This window comes from Euwallacea similis, chromosome 13 (assembly GCF_039881205.1).
Source record: "Euwallacea similis isolate ESF13 chromosome 13, ESF131.1, whole genome shotgun sequence".
In the NCBI taxonomy this organism is placed as follows: Eukaryota; Metazoa; Arthropoda; class Insecta; order Coleoptera; family Curculionidae; genus Euwallacea; species Euwallacea similis.
Genome location: NC_089621.1, coordinates 2,190,178 through 2,205,184, shown reverse-complemented (window position 1 = coordinate 2,205,184; position 15,007 = coordinate 2,190,178). Strand labels below are relative to the sequence as shown.

General features: G+C 38.1%; 1 protein-coding gene and 1 long non-coding RNA gene across 2 annotated transcripts in view; one reads left to right on the top strand and one right to left on the bottom strand.

Annotated features, from left to right (window-relative positions):
* LOC136413319 (uncharacterized) overlaps positions 1-12,433 on the top strand; it is a 133,842-nt gene extending 121,409 nt beyond the window's left edge. The window contains exons 4-6 of the mRNA XM_066396818.1: positions 4,800-5,006; positions 5,771-5,968; positions 7,622-12,433. Coding sequence (XP_066252915.1) covers positions 4,800-5,006; positions 5,771-5,968; positions 7,622-7,713 — 497 coding nt within the window. The 3' untranslated portion in view covers positions 7,714-12,433. The remainder of the gene's footprint in view (positions 1-4,799; positions 5,007-5,770; positions 5,969-7,621) is intronic.
* On the bottom strand, positions 4,191-4,805 carry LOC136413330 (uncharacterized). The gene is made up of 2 exons (XR_010752466.1): positions 4,560-4,805; positions 4,191-4,509 (listed from the first exon to the last, which is right to left on the bottom strand). It is a non-coding gene; the product is annotated as an uncharacterized lncRNA (long non-coding RNA).
* Positions 12,434-15,007: the final 2,574 nt, after the last annotated feature.

The following is a 15,007-nucleotide window of genomic DNA, read 5'->3' as shown; positions in this document are numbered from 1 at the left end:
GAACTTATTGGCGATCGAGTTCCGGAATAGTAACTCCGAGGGATTGTCAAAGTTCTGGATACATGGAGGTCCTTTTTTCCGTATTTCAATTTCAAACTCGGCACTAAAGGCCGTTTGGCAGGTTCCCTTCGGCGGCTTAATTAACGCTGCTTAAAGGCTGAAATGTATGTTAAGAATGGGCGTATTACGCCACTGCAAAACAAAATTTCTTAACGGTTTGACTAATAAGTCCCGAAAGACCGCAATGCATTATTCTCCGCTTCTCTGCTGTTTAAACTTGCCTTCATCTTAGCTTAATGGAGTTGGGTTGGAACCGAGCTCTGCATTCTAAAGTTGAATTTATTTATATTTAAATACGCGTGCTGTAAGAAGGAACAAGGTTCTGCCGTTGTACAATAGTAAATCAAGAATGTTCCTCCCATTCGGTGTTTTTAAGTTTCCGCAGAGAGGTAGTTGAAGCAGCTAAATCAGCGTAACCACTGCTGATGCAAATATTCGGGTGGTGGATAATAACGGTTAACGCACAAAAGGTCCATTAATCTGATTACAGTCTGCATCATTTTAGCAAACATGGCCTCAAATTTCAATGCGTTCCGCAAACAGGCTTTTTTTTCAATTTGCTCCGTTAAATCGATTTGCCTGATTATCATTCTAACTGAGGATCAGTTGATTCTCCATATTCTTGCAAAATTAAACCACCCGTTTTTCTAGCGGCTAATTCGGTTAATATAAAAGTTCAGCAATTCACAAAAATTACATTACTTTTGCATTAAAATGCAAAGTAGTACTCTGGCCCCGAAACCTATTAATGCGGCGCCTTTCCCATTTCGCACTTTCGGATGTCTAGTAGTTATTATTACGCTTTCCGCCTTGTTTCCTACTGTTTTAGTCGGTGCAGGCTGTGTCGCCATATTTCATGCTTAGTTAAATTTTTATGTTTGGATTAGGTGACTTTAATGAGCTTTCTCGCACCAAATGAGATTGAGTTTTGTTTTTGAGCGCCATTGCCATTATAACGGCCTGATCATCGAAATTCCAGTGGAACCGTGTAAGCCTCATATGCATTCGTTGTAAGCTCGAAACGATCAATATTCGATGTACTTTTCAGTCTTATTGGGAAACAACTCCTTTGTGTCACCAGAAGAGCTGCAGCTCAAATTTCCTCAAGAAAATTGCTGACTGAGCAATTGCTCACTGAGCTCTAACCGGTCTTAGACCGGTCTTAGACCGGTTAGAGCTCAGTGAGCAGTGTGTTAAAATTTGCAGTAGACGTGTGCACTTTGATAATTCATTGGTTTCTGAAGGACGCTTAAAAACCTATTGCTTGCAAAAATCGGTAAACTCGTCCTGCTGGTGTGATTATTTGGGGCCCAAAATATTACAGTGACACCCTTAGTCCTGTGATATCGGCTTTCGCAGAGTAAAAAAGGACTTTCCCGTTGACCGACCTTTCTCGGTACGGTCTCGTTTCATAGGAAATTTCATGCTTGTTTGGATGGTGAAAAGGAGAAAAACAATTAGGAAAAAGTCCATATTTTTTTCAGTTTGCAGGGGACATGGCTTTGAAGGTAAAGGGCCACGCATACCCTTTTATGAAGAAGGAGAGATACTCTCACATAGTTACTTAAACATTGGTTAAAAAATGTTGAATTTCAGCAGAACTTGCCAAAACAACACGCCAAATCATTACAGTTGAAGCATTTTTCTCTGGATATTTCAGGAAGGTGAAACGTACAGCGTCGCGAAATGCAAATTTTGATAATCGACTCGTTACTAAAAACTTGAAATAAGCAAATTAAGGACAAACGAACGCTGTCTCGGTCCACGAACGTAACAAGAAAAAAATCGCTTTTCCCTTCCAGCTGAAATTGGGTTTTGTTTTTGAGCCCCACTGCCACCAGACGGAATCCCTAAACGATCAATATTCGATGTAAATTTTAAAAAGTTATTGGGAAATAGATCCTTTACGTCACTAGGAGAGCTGCAGCTCAAATTTCCTCGAGAAAATTGCTGAGTGAGCAATTGTTCACTAAGCTCTATTCCAAGCTAGACCGGTTAGAACTCAGTGAATTAAAAGAACGAGCAGTGCGGTAAAATTTGCAGAGGACACGTGTACCGAATTGAATTCATTGGTTTCTGAATAACCTTCAAAATTGTGCCCCAAAAATCACATTGACGCTTATACTCCTGTGACATATATTTTTCCTAAGTAAAAAAGCATTTTTTCGTTGACCAAGTTTCCTCAATCAGCATGAACCATTTATCAAAAATTAAAAATTAGCGAGTTAAGGAAGCACAAAGGCTGTCTCAGCCCGAATTTGCATTGTCCTAATCCCTGCAGTCATTATTTGCGTGCAAATTATTGCGTGCAAATAATGACTGCAGGGAAATGACGGAGAATCCTCCATAAAATCAGAAACTCATATGAACAAATTGAAACGCAGAATCTTTGAATAAAGTTGATTTCAAAGTCAAATCAACAAAAATTTTACAAGTATTCTTTGATCTATTTCCTGACGTGATATACTCTGGAGAAAGCGAAAGAGGCCTCGGATTCGCATGATTCACTCCCGAAGGAGACAATACACACTTGGGTACCGTTAACAGTCAATGACCAGAGGCTAGAGTCAAGACCAGAGTTACCAGTGCATTCACCCACAATTCCTTGACCAGAGGTGCAAATGTGCTGAAATTAGAAACTGTTTCTGAAGGTCCTTCTGCACACGTCGTTTATGATCACTTGCAAGTCTACGCGTTTTAGTTCGGAAGCAATATTATTGCTGGCATCTCTGGTCCTTCCTAAATTAAGTCACATAATATTTTATGAGTAGATTTGGAAAAGTAAAACTTCATCTCATCCACAGAGAACAGCTGTAGATCCGATGTGGCTGGAAGCGTCAGTTGTGGCCAAAAGCAGCACCTGAATTTCCTTGGTCAGGACGATTTTTCAGAGCCTCATCAAAGCGATGTCGTTTTGGACAACCGAGCTAACACCTGGGGTGCACAATGTGCCTGTTAGTTGTTTCAACGCGTTGGGTGGCGTCAGTGATCAATGGGCTGTGCGCACCCATGATCACTTGAGTTCGAGTGGCGCTGAAATTAAATCGTCAATCCTGCTCCTTCACAAACACACGAGCAAACCTATCAACACAATGAGCAGCAGTGACGACAACGGTGATGCTGATGAAGGAACCTCCGAAGAATTCAGAGTTGTTGATGATCCAAGCGGCCTGGTAGGGGATGGAATTACGCTCAGCAGCAGTTCCACCAATGATCCTGTTTCCAGTGACCAAAGAGATCTCCTCGTAAATCGAGACGTGGAGGATGCCGATTGGTTTGATGTTGAAGGAGTCGATCTTCATGCATAAAAGAATATCAAAATTCTAACTGATTTTCTGAGCTTAAGCTACTTACGGTCTCTATTGGGGTTGCCATGGAGGTGGCCAAAATCGCTAAGATGCAAACTGCTACCCTCATTGTGGTACAATTTAAAACTTAATCAGCACTGCGATGCTACCTTGAACACTTACGTTTTTATAATTAAACAAACTTACGTAGCAGGCTCATCAATCATTCAAATTTGATCAAATAATGCAGCCCCATGAATTGAAACGATGTTTAGGATTAAAGAGAGCTGTGTAAATATGAAAATCTTGCTTATTTGCCCATTTATTGAGACAAGGCATAATATCTTTAACGGCACCAATCCCAATATTTTTCTCAGAAAGTGACTAAAGGGGCGATTCAAGTTCAATAACGGTAATACGGTAAGAGTAATTCTAGGAACGTAATTCTTTACGTAAATATCTTTTTCCTTCGAGCCTGCAGTAAATGTGCTTCATCGCATGCCCGTGCAAACTGAAAGTTGCACTGTGCCACGTACGGTAAAAGATTATATGGCACGTAAATCAAAGTGACATGTGTCAGTGTAAAAAATATTTGTGGAGATTGACATTGACATGCGTGCGGCAAATTTTTTTTATGACATTAGCGTGCGGTTTTATATTGCACTTCTGAAGGGATTTATCGGAGGAATATACGGGGGATTCACATCTTAGCCATTGATATTTGAAAAAACTGATAATTTCAAAGTTTCCCATGAGTAGCAAGGAATGAAAATTACTGGCGAATTTCAATCTTGAAAGTTATGTACTACTTGACACGCTTGGCATAAAAATCAAACAGAGGGATTGAAATTGTGTTTGTTTTATTGAATGGATGGATGTTTACCAGATGGTAAGAAAACAGCGTTATCAATATTAAGTTTGGAGCTGCTCCATTTAATCTGAAATGCGCCCTTAAAATAGAGCTTTCACGCTCAGATTTATTCGGTTACAACTGCAGAGCTCTATTCGAAACGGACCCAAAATCGAAATGAGAAATGCTAGACTCGCTTCATCCAGATTACATATTTCCTTTTCAGGTCTGACAGTAAATTCGTATTTGGTGGTTCGGAACAATCCATGAATAACGGATTATCTCACCTCCTTTCATATTCGCCAGAGAATCCTATAAACAACCATATTTAAGCTGTGGCGTATGATAATAAATATACAAACCGGAACTCGCAATCCCTATGGGGCAATTGTAAAGAAGTTACGATACTTTTTCATTTTTTTTTGAATCATTAATGGTCCAAAACGATATTCTGGATGTGAATATCGGCCGACATCTGGCGCCTTTTTTGCGGCCTCCGCTTCATTCTGGTTTCGCCGTGTTTTTGCCAGATTTATCTCCGTATCCTCTTTATGAATATCACTTCTAATGTTCGCCCTAATAAAAAATGCTATTTGTTTCAGCACCGCCCAAGGGAGGTCCAGAAATTACTGGTGGTCAGCCCAGGTACCATGTGGGAGATTTGGTTAATGTGACGTGTTCCAGTAAAGAGTCCAAGCCTGCTGCCCAGCTCAACTGGATGATCAATGGAGAACCTGCAGATCCGAGATATATTAAAGGGCCGTTCGTGCAATCGGTGGGCAGGGAAGGACTGAAAACTGCGAGTTTAGGTATGTATGAGGCTTTGAATTTGAGAATGTATTTGTGTTTTAAGTCTGGATAAGGATTATAAGGCGGTTGAGAAATCACATAGAAAAGCCTGGATATTCTTCTGGGTTTAAAAGAACCGCCAATCTGGATCAGGATTCGTACAAAATTGTTATACCCAATGTACACAATGCGATGCTAAAAAGTCAATTTTTCCTTATGAGACATCCTGTGTTTTTGTGGGTCACATTTCTGTTCTGTTTTCGTTTTGAGGGTAAATTTGCTATCTATGTTTCTTCAGGGTTTTGAATAAATCGGGGATTTATGAAAATTTGCATACGGTATCCTCTACATCCTTCAGTGGGAGAAGACTGAAATTAAAAATCAACAGAATTTTCATCTGCTCCAATAAAAATAATGACCTGGATGAGATTTATCCCTTACCTGAGTTTCTTATCTCTAATTCACAATTTCAGGAAATTGAGGTCCTAAATTTCTTAATAGAGGTATTTCTGATACATGATTAGAGAACATGAATCCACTAGTAAATTTTTCATTTTACGTTGCATGAGTTTCTGCGGCCAGCAGAGAAATTATCGGGGTTAACAGCATAAGTCCATCAAAGTCCATCCAATCATTCTGCACGAATGGTATTTTCTAAAAAGCAATATTTGCAAAACTGCAAACTATCGCGGTTTTTAGTGATAGGTTCAGCGTAACAATGAGAGATCAGTATTGTTGAGATCCGACAAATGAATGAAATTCTCAAACTAATTATTTGTTGCAGTGCTGGAATTTGTGGCCAAACCTAAACATTTCAAGAGAGGCAACATGAAGCTCAAGTGTCTGGCCACCATAGAAACAGTCTACACGAATAACAACGAAAAGAGCTATGAGGGAGAGCGGCCTCAAAAAGGGCTGGTTTTGGAGAGTCGAGGGACTGTAGCACCCTCAGGTTCCAGGGCTGATAGGGTGCACACCGCAGGTAACCACTTTGTCTTCAAACACATTTTGGTGTTAAATAGATTGGGGGTTGGAGTGATGTTAATTCGCCGATTTGTTCTTAATTACTGTTAATTTATTAATATGTACACAGAATTAGTGTTTTTCAGACACGTGCAGGATTGAGTGATGGGGCACATTCCACTATCGATCGATTAATTAAGAAAGCTTTTGCTGTAGTTCCATCATGTCTAGAGTGATTAGCTTAATATTTCGATTACAGAATGATAATTGGCATGTACCCATTCATATTCTGTTATCGGCACAGAGGCACGCAACCATAAAATTTTAATACCCAACGTATCATTCTGTTTGCTCTCGTCCTGTCCGTTTGTTACCTCTGGAATAAAAAGCCGAGCAGTATTTTTCAAAACTGGATTTGGGATAGAAAATGAAAGAGGACAGTCGTTTTTTCGCTCAAGTCCTATAGGGCGTTTTATATAACCTTAAAACTTATTCGCCTCTGGTTTTGTGTGTGTATGTGTGTGTTGGCGGCGAAACGTTCCTGGTCCCATGCAGACCATAAATTTTTTAGTGGGTGGGATGGTGCAATGCAGGAAATTTATTTATGTATGTCTAAGCACACTTAAGAAAGATGTATTTCTTGGAGGTCAAAGCGGAAGAGTACATATGCTCCAGATTGCATGTAAAATGATGCCGTGTTTTAACACATAAAGGCGTAAAATCAGTGCGTCTCTTAGAAAATCACGCTGAATTCCAAGCTAGGCTTATCGGGTGTTGTTGGTTTATATAGACCTTATAGCTGTGGTCCAGGATGGGTAATATCTATGAGCTTATCCAGCCACTGTATGCATTGCTACACCTACCTGGCATTACAAGGTCATTAGGAAATCACATGGGAAGGCCTGAAAATTCTTCTATCAAAATTGAATTTTTGAAAAAGATGGATTTTTTTCGGTTATTTTCGAGAGATGAATTTCAATTATTTTTTCAAAAAAACACAATTTCCTAAGCCCGCAAGGAACCAAGACCAGGAAATTTTTTTTAAAAACTTCAGTTACGTTATCGTCGCATTGGAGGTCATCCAAAGATCCATCAACCCGGTTGTGGACGTCCAGTCACAGGTGATGTTGTATGAGTCGCAACCGAATTCGTCTCCGGCTCCGTAAATTTGCCGTAAAAAGTCCGTAAAAAAAAATTGCTTGGCAACCCCAGCAATCAAATCTTTGGCAGATTTGATTGAATGCGGATAGCGGAGAGTTGAATAAAACCTGAACTCAAATGACCCCATCAAAGAGTCTGAAACTTCTCCATGTTTCAAAAACCTTGCTTTACACTGCTTGAAATATAGAACAGACCACCCAGCAGTTATGGTTTTACTTAACTTTCAGAGAGCTCCCGTCTTCCCTCCTCACACACACACAAAACTGATCCTTTTGTAACTCCCTGTATGAAGTAACTCACACGAGGGTGGATAAACAAGTTCGGTTTTGCTAAGCTGCTAAAAGCAAAATAGCAAAGTTGGAAATTTGTGGCAGTGCTAAGCGTGTCTTGCTCGCTATGCGAATGAAAATGAGTTTTAATTTCCAACAAAAGTTTTTGAGTCACGAAGCTGCATCGCCGAATTAAGTTAGGAATAAATCCGTTCTTTGATTTACAAACTTCTTGGTTGCAGGATCAGCAGCGACTCCCTCCAGGTTAACCTCATCTGCGATAAAAATGGTCATAATTTCCTGGTTGTGCTTAAGAGGGCTCTTGCTGATGTAAGCCGTGGAGGCAAGCCAGTGTAAGTGACCCCAACGAAAGCCAAAGACTCTGACATGTATCTATATTTTACTATAAAATCTAGCTAGGTTAATTTAGATTAAAGTGAAAAAATGTACATTCCTTGCTCACACTGTATATTACTACAACCATGTTTCTACGAGTGTTTGGACAAAAGAGACAATGTGTTAATTTACCTACGCCCTTAGGCTACCTGAGGGCAATCTCCATCATGTATTGAAGCATAATCCCTTTGCCGTACCTAATTTCTGTTTATCTGGTTCGAGTGCAGTTCGCGGCAAAGTTGGGTCCATAAGGAGCTGAGAATATTGAATTTATCGGTGCTGCAGTTTCGAACGGCACTAAATCATACACAATCTCACCGGTTAAATCGAACTTTGGGATTAATTATTTAGTGGTTAAATTATCATTTGTAGGCGGGTTGAATGGTCACTGGAATTGCTTCCGGATTTTCGGTTTTTGTTCTTAAGTCTACTAAATTTGATCCAGTGTTAGCCGAGCTAATGCGGGGGTTCCTGTCCTAAACTGGAAACGATCCATTACACATAATAATACCAACCTGACGCCCCTCTATGTGCCACAAACCGATTTTTATTAATGTATCAATAACCCAGGAGGCTCTATTTCTGCGTAACGTGCTATTACACCATTGCTTACCCACATATACGATGTATTTTATTGATTGAATCTGTCAGTTTCGGTAAAAAATGAGCTTCTCTAACGCTTTTTACGAGTTATTCAATTTTTATGAGCCGATATATTTTTATGCATAGCTTCGTCTCGTGCCGAGCCCAGCTACGGAAAGGAAATGTTGACGGTAAGCAATAAATCTTAGTCGTTTCTTCATTAATTTGTTTGCTGACATCAGATTTTTTGGGGTGGAGGTGGAGGGTGCTGTTTGAGGTGTTCATTTCCACAGAGGTTTTAAAATTATCGTAAATTTGCAGCCCCCGAAGCTGCCTCAAGCCACAGCAATATTCTAAATAACACAACACTTTGACGCCATCCTCAAAGAATTCTTTTCAATTCCACATCTACATTGCGGTATATTCATGCTGCTTTTGCCCGAAGCTTGCTTTCCCAGGCAAAAACTCGTTTATGAATTCATGCAATTTTCTATGATTGGGATATATGGCGGAATTGACGTCGTTTTCACGGCCTGGTTGTATGCAAATTTTATCTGCAGTTATAGTAGATAAACAATAGGGTTTCATCCATAACTGAGGAGCTTTCGTAATTCAGGAGTCCTATGTTAGAATCGCATCAAGAGCCTTATAACTTCTGAACCAATCTTGATACCTCTATGAAGTTGGTCTGTGAAATTTCGTCAATAAAATTTCAAAACTGCAACTTTGGGGTTTTGCAATTTACGTTTTTTTTAATTGGAATTTTCCAATAATTGGAAAGCTTCCTGGCACGCTTTTTTTAATGACAGAGCGTTTTTTGAACGCTTCATTATCGCATCTCGGTAAGCTTCTAATCCACAAATATTCAATTTAAAAATTTCAGAATTTCAGTGAATTTGGTATTTCCATTTAGTTTATCTTAAGAAACCTGAAATTCTAGTTTTACTAGTGAAATTTTCTGATTTACAATTTTTTTCACTTAGAAATGGCCATAATTTAGAAAACATCTATAAAAATTTGCATGATAAGACCAATAACTTCTGAGGCGCCATCCACACATTAATGGCACATCCTTTAGGTGAAAGAGGGTATTTTTTCACGTATCTCTCTGACAGTTTTATTCACTTTTTTTAACTAGAAATATTTATAATTCGAGAGGAACAAACAAAGTAAACAGAGAGTCTACTCGTATCTCATGGCATTCCAATTTCCTTCCGTATCTGTGATCCGATCTTCGATCGAAAAATGCAATGCAGAAATTCGTTTCTATTAGCTCTCATTCCATTCTGGACATTTACGACTCGGGATTCAACAGTTTTTACTTGAATTTCTCCATTGAATTTCCATAATACCATCCTCGTAACCAACTAAACATAAATTCCACTTAAACGTATTGTGTAGAAAAATGAACGGCTTTTCCATGATCGCTCACTAAATCAAAACTTACCCACTTCGACTGAGTAAAATATTCTGTATACCGTAACGGCTTTTTTTTCAATTTCCTCATGATTGAGTCTTGTCCTTATCTTCTATCACTTTGTCTTCCCATGTGTCTTTAATTCCCTCCATTTCCCACTTCCAACTGATCTAACTGATGATAGTGATCAGTGAGTCTGCTGAATTCTAACTGAAGACTGTTATACTTTAAGCTGTATCCATAGAGAAATTCATTTTTCAATATGGATTTTCACAAATAGATTGTGCTATTTAATCATATATGTGCAGGACATCACCTCCTTTTGCCTCTGCCTAAATTCTGAATTTAATTCTACAGTTTTTTCGGAGATTTAGCTTTCTACTTTATGAGTCCCACTATCACACACTTACGCGTATGCAAGACAGTAAGAGGTTAGAAGGAGGCAGAGCAAGTTCCTCAATCAGAAGCAAGGATCTTGAGGAAAGTACCACTAGACTGAAGGACCGATATAGTGTCTCAACTCGTTCTTAACTTGTCTTGGTTAAGACATTGAGATATTATGCACTGAAATTAACTACCGTTTTAGCAGTTTTTTTTTCTTTTGAATGAGCATACATTTTTCGTTTCATCACGACATATAACAGTTTCGAAGCGTTCGGCAAATAAGCCCAATAAAATATTAAAATAACAAGAAACCCTCTCGGTGATTAGAGTAGTTATTCCAGTTATGTCCAATCTTCTAATCATTTTTAATTCAGCTGCTTTTATACCGAATAACGGTTCCATATATCTATCGAAATAGGAGGATTGGGATTGCAATTTTACAAACGTGTTGAGACTTCCTTTTTAATTAAAAATTTTTTGAATTTTCAAGTAACATGTGAATTTGAAACGGTTCTTGGTTCCTCAACGGTTCTTTTTCTGGAAACCAACAAGAGACCTAAGCTAACTATTCCTCAAATAGAATAGTTATTTCCAATCTTTTTAATCTACTAATTGAACTAATTAGAACTATTTTTTTCCGAATTACCGTTACATAGATCGATTAAAAAGATGTTTTATGCTGGAACACTTAATTAGTAATTAAACATGGAACTGCCACCTCATCAGGGAAGGAATTCACTGTTATTTCTAGGTCGTGATCGCTCTCAAGACTGTCGCTTTTTGGTTAGTCAAAACCAGGATTTTCCTCTCTGAAGCGAACGAATTCCTGCATCGTAATCACGTTTGGAGTCTTTCTCTAACCGTTTTTGATTGTGATAGATCAAAAATCATTATACTTTTATAACAGTGATTTTAACTAAACCTCCGAGTTTCAAAACATCCGAAATGCCTTTGTTTCTTCTCAGTCTTTCAGAGAGGCTTTCCTCCCCTCCTGGAGACACCTCTTTTTTGCGCCCATGCACAGTGAAATCCACCCCCAATGTTGCATCCCCTTTCGGAATCTCGTTCTCAGCAGTATTATTTTTTGAATCTCCTTGGCTAGCGCAAACCAAGAACTCCTTCTCTCAATGGAACGGATTCCCATGCGGTGACCACGTTTGGACCCCTTCTTTAGCTGTTTCCGGGCCTGATAGATTAAGAGTAACGTTATTTTTCAAAACTAACCTGACACTGTAAACACACTCAAAATGCCTCAGGTTCTTCTCAGTTCTCTAGAGAGATTTTCCTCCATCCTGAAAACACCCCTTTTCGCGCTCAGTCACAGTGAAATCCACCCCTATATTGCGTCCCCTTTAGGCCACAAATTTACCGCATATTCCTTTGGTGCGTTTCAGTTGTGAATCTTATCGCCATCTCAAAAGTTCGAGCAGCTCTAATGGTGCGAATTTTTTATGTTTTTGAATTTTGTGAGAAGCCTCAGTTGGTTTAAATTAGGGTAAACCTGTATATATTTAGATAGACCTTAAAGTTCTAGCATAAACTTTGGAGTGGAATTAACAAGATTTTTTAAATTTTTCGAAATCTAAGTGAAGAAATGTTATTTTCGAAGCGGCTGTGTATAGATTTGTTATTTTACTATGTCTAGTCAAAATTTGGTAATATCAGCGCCTATAGGAATTCTGTTAACATGATATAGGATAATGTACCGACAGAGGATGATTTAAACAATGTTAAAAATGTCAATTAGTGCTGTAGTATTTAGCCTAAAAAATCTTGCTAATTATCAAAGATAAGAAACTTATTTTTGTGTATAAGGAAATTAAAAACCCTGTGATCGAAGTATGACATATTTACACTTTGGCAGTCGTATCATGTCAAAGCGGATGTTAACGTTCTTCTTGCGGAATTTAGTGTCTCGTAAAGTGAAAATTTGAGAACAGAGTGAAAAGATGTAAAATATTTCTATACTTATATGAAGACACGCCCTGAAGTTGACCTTTTTGATTGGATTAATTTATAAACAGGTAAAATGTCTGCATTCACCCATGTTAATGTTAATGTTTTACCTTTGGACATATTTCATATTAATAGATGTAAATTAATATAAAATAGGATGTACATTTCGCTGTAACGGTAATCAACTATTAATGTTAATACTTAATAAATTGACTCCAAATTTATCCTCTCTGATGATGATATTCAAACTTTTATTCGTTTTTTGATGATAATAATTATTAATGTATTTTATTTAATGAAATAAAATGTTTTGATTGTATGTATTTTATTATGTATGGGTCCTCAAGGAAATGACCCGGGAGGCAGGATGACTGGCGTCGTCTGTATTTGGCAGGATTCCAATCTGCTTCAAACACACCCTATTTTGTGTATTTGTGCCAGGTTACGTTTTGATATCTTTTATTGAGAGTTTATTGCGAAATCGTGCCGATTCCCCATCAATCATTTATTCTCCCGTCAGTTACATGTTATTTTAAAAATTTAAGCTGATTGACGTCGTTAATTTATTTCGTTCGAATTCCTATTTAGAAATACCTAGTGAACAAAAATTTTATCACAGAAGAGAAATCACAATGCGATCCAGACCTAAGCCCGGCAAAATATCGAATGACATTGAGGAATATGGGGACGATTATTTGATGTCAGGGTAAAGCCCTTTTAAGTTAAGATGATCGATGATGGGGACCTGAAGTCTATATTTGCTTCGATTCCGCAGAGATGAAACAAAGTGACTATGACAATCGGAAAATGAATTTGACCACAATCTATTACTCAAACAATAATTGATCTTCCCCGATTTATGTCTCCAGTAATAGACAGTGAAAAAGCGAATGGGATGTTGCTTGTCATCACTTGATCAAGGATAACATCATTAGGTTGTTTCCTGCTGCATCTGCATGGAAATAAACTGTAAATGGAGAAATTCTGTGCTTAAGGAAAAAGCTCGTTCTTGATAAAATCTCTCGCAACATTCCTGTTTCGGTCAAATTTTGAAAGCGTACTAACACCGCAAAGAGATCCTTTGAAAGCTGATGAAGGCAGCTATGGCAAAGTGAGTTAAGCGAATATTTTCCTGTATTGGCAGAATCCAAATATTCAATAACGTACAGGGTGTTTCGGTGGAATGCTTCGTGCATTTGAGAGTTAATAAAAATAAGTAAATAGTATAATAAGTAATCGTTGCCGGGCTCTTGATTAACTGCAAATGACAAGAAAAAAAAATCAGTTGGGCCGGAAAAAGTAGGCGACCCCCTTTAGTGATAGATTTCAGAAAATTATTATTCTACAGGGTGTTTAAGAAAGGTTTCGCGAAGCTCCAAAGTAATTATAAATATTCGGAATACATTCAAAATTTAATTAAAAAGTTTTGATAAATGCTGGGTTTTCCGTGGGAAAATCGTGAGTTCCTGGGATTTACAGAAAATTATTTAAATAAACAACCTTTCTTTAAAGGCGTACTTACATATGTAGGGTCAGGAGCGTGCCTTAGAGAGAGTGAAAGTGGCCAAAAAGAAAAATCTATGATTAAATTTTTTTTAAATATTTTATATGTATACTTCAAAATCAACGCATATTTTTTGCCTCGAATGTGAGAGTGAAACATTTTCTTACTTAGTTGAAATGAAATTTTACGATCCTTGAAAGAATTTTAAAGGTTCTCCGGGTTAGGATTTTAAAATCTTTACTGTTCAGTGCCTTCTGGGATTTTTGCAACTTTTCAAGTTATTTTTGGAACTTTTCAAGTATTTTACGAGTCTTGGTATAGTTTAATGGGATTTTAGGAAATATTTAGGGCCCTGAAGAATTAATAATAGCTATGTCTAGTTTATACCTCTGAATTAATAATTAATGAACCGAAACATTAAACTTCACTGTCATTAAATTTTTAACTTCTGTCATCATCATTATTACTCCCCATCATAAGTCATCATCATAAGTCACCGTCATCATTTATCAGCATAATTTACCATCATAGCTTATCATCATAATTTGCTTGATTGGCATTGAATTGTGCTTTTTCCAACGATCAAAGGACTTTCATCAATCCTGAATGCAGATTTTTATAAAGTACCTAGCACGTTTGCGGCATGATTTTCATTGGGAAGTTTTTTCGTTGAATTGAGTTGTGTTGGCACTAGGATAAATTCGCACGTGGATCCTGCAGAGAATTAAACGGTGAGTATGGGGGACTCCTAGTACAGAGTTTCGGTGTAATAGACAATATATTTACCCGAATGCGAAAAGTATTTCTTACCACCAATCGAGATGGGGAGAATCGGTAATTTAAAAAAACGAAATTCAAAGCCGCATTTACCAGAATTGGCTTGCAAATTGTGGGGAAAATTCTTTATCCAGATGAACAGGTCAATGAACAGGGCAATATCTTGCTTCAACGCTACGAATGGCAGGCAGGATTCGGCAGTCAAATACCATGCAGATTACGACATTATTTTAACTCAACTTTGAACGCAATAGCGGAAATCCCTCTTTTGGGTTTGGTATGGGCTTTCATCCATCCAATTTACTTTTAATTTCGAATTTTCTCGCCTGACACAAAAAATTTTACGGCTTACCGCTGCGGAGGTAACGAAATTATAAACTAATCCCGTTTCCATTATCAAAGAAGGCTTTATAGCCGCTTCGTTATCCTTTCGCGCGAAACAGAGGAGCCCTGCACCGGCTCCCGTTTCTAATGAGTGGGGCCCTGGCGCTACCCACGGAGAATACCTAAACACTACTTGAAAATCCACAAACACGCGAGTTTCTAGATTAAATTCGCTCTTCCATCTGAAGTTTTGTGTCGATTCGTCTTTTAGTTTTCCTTCCACTTGGA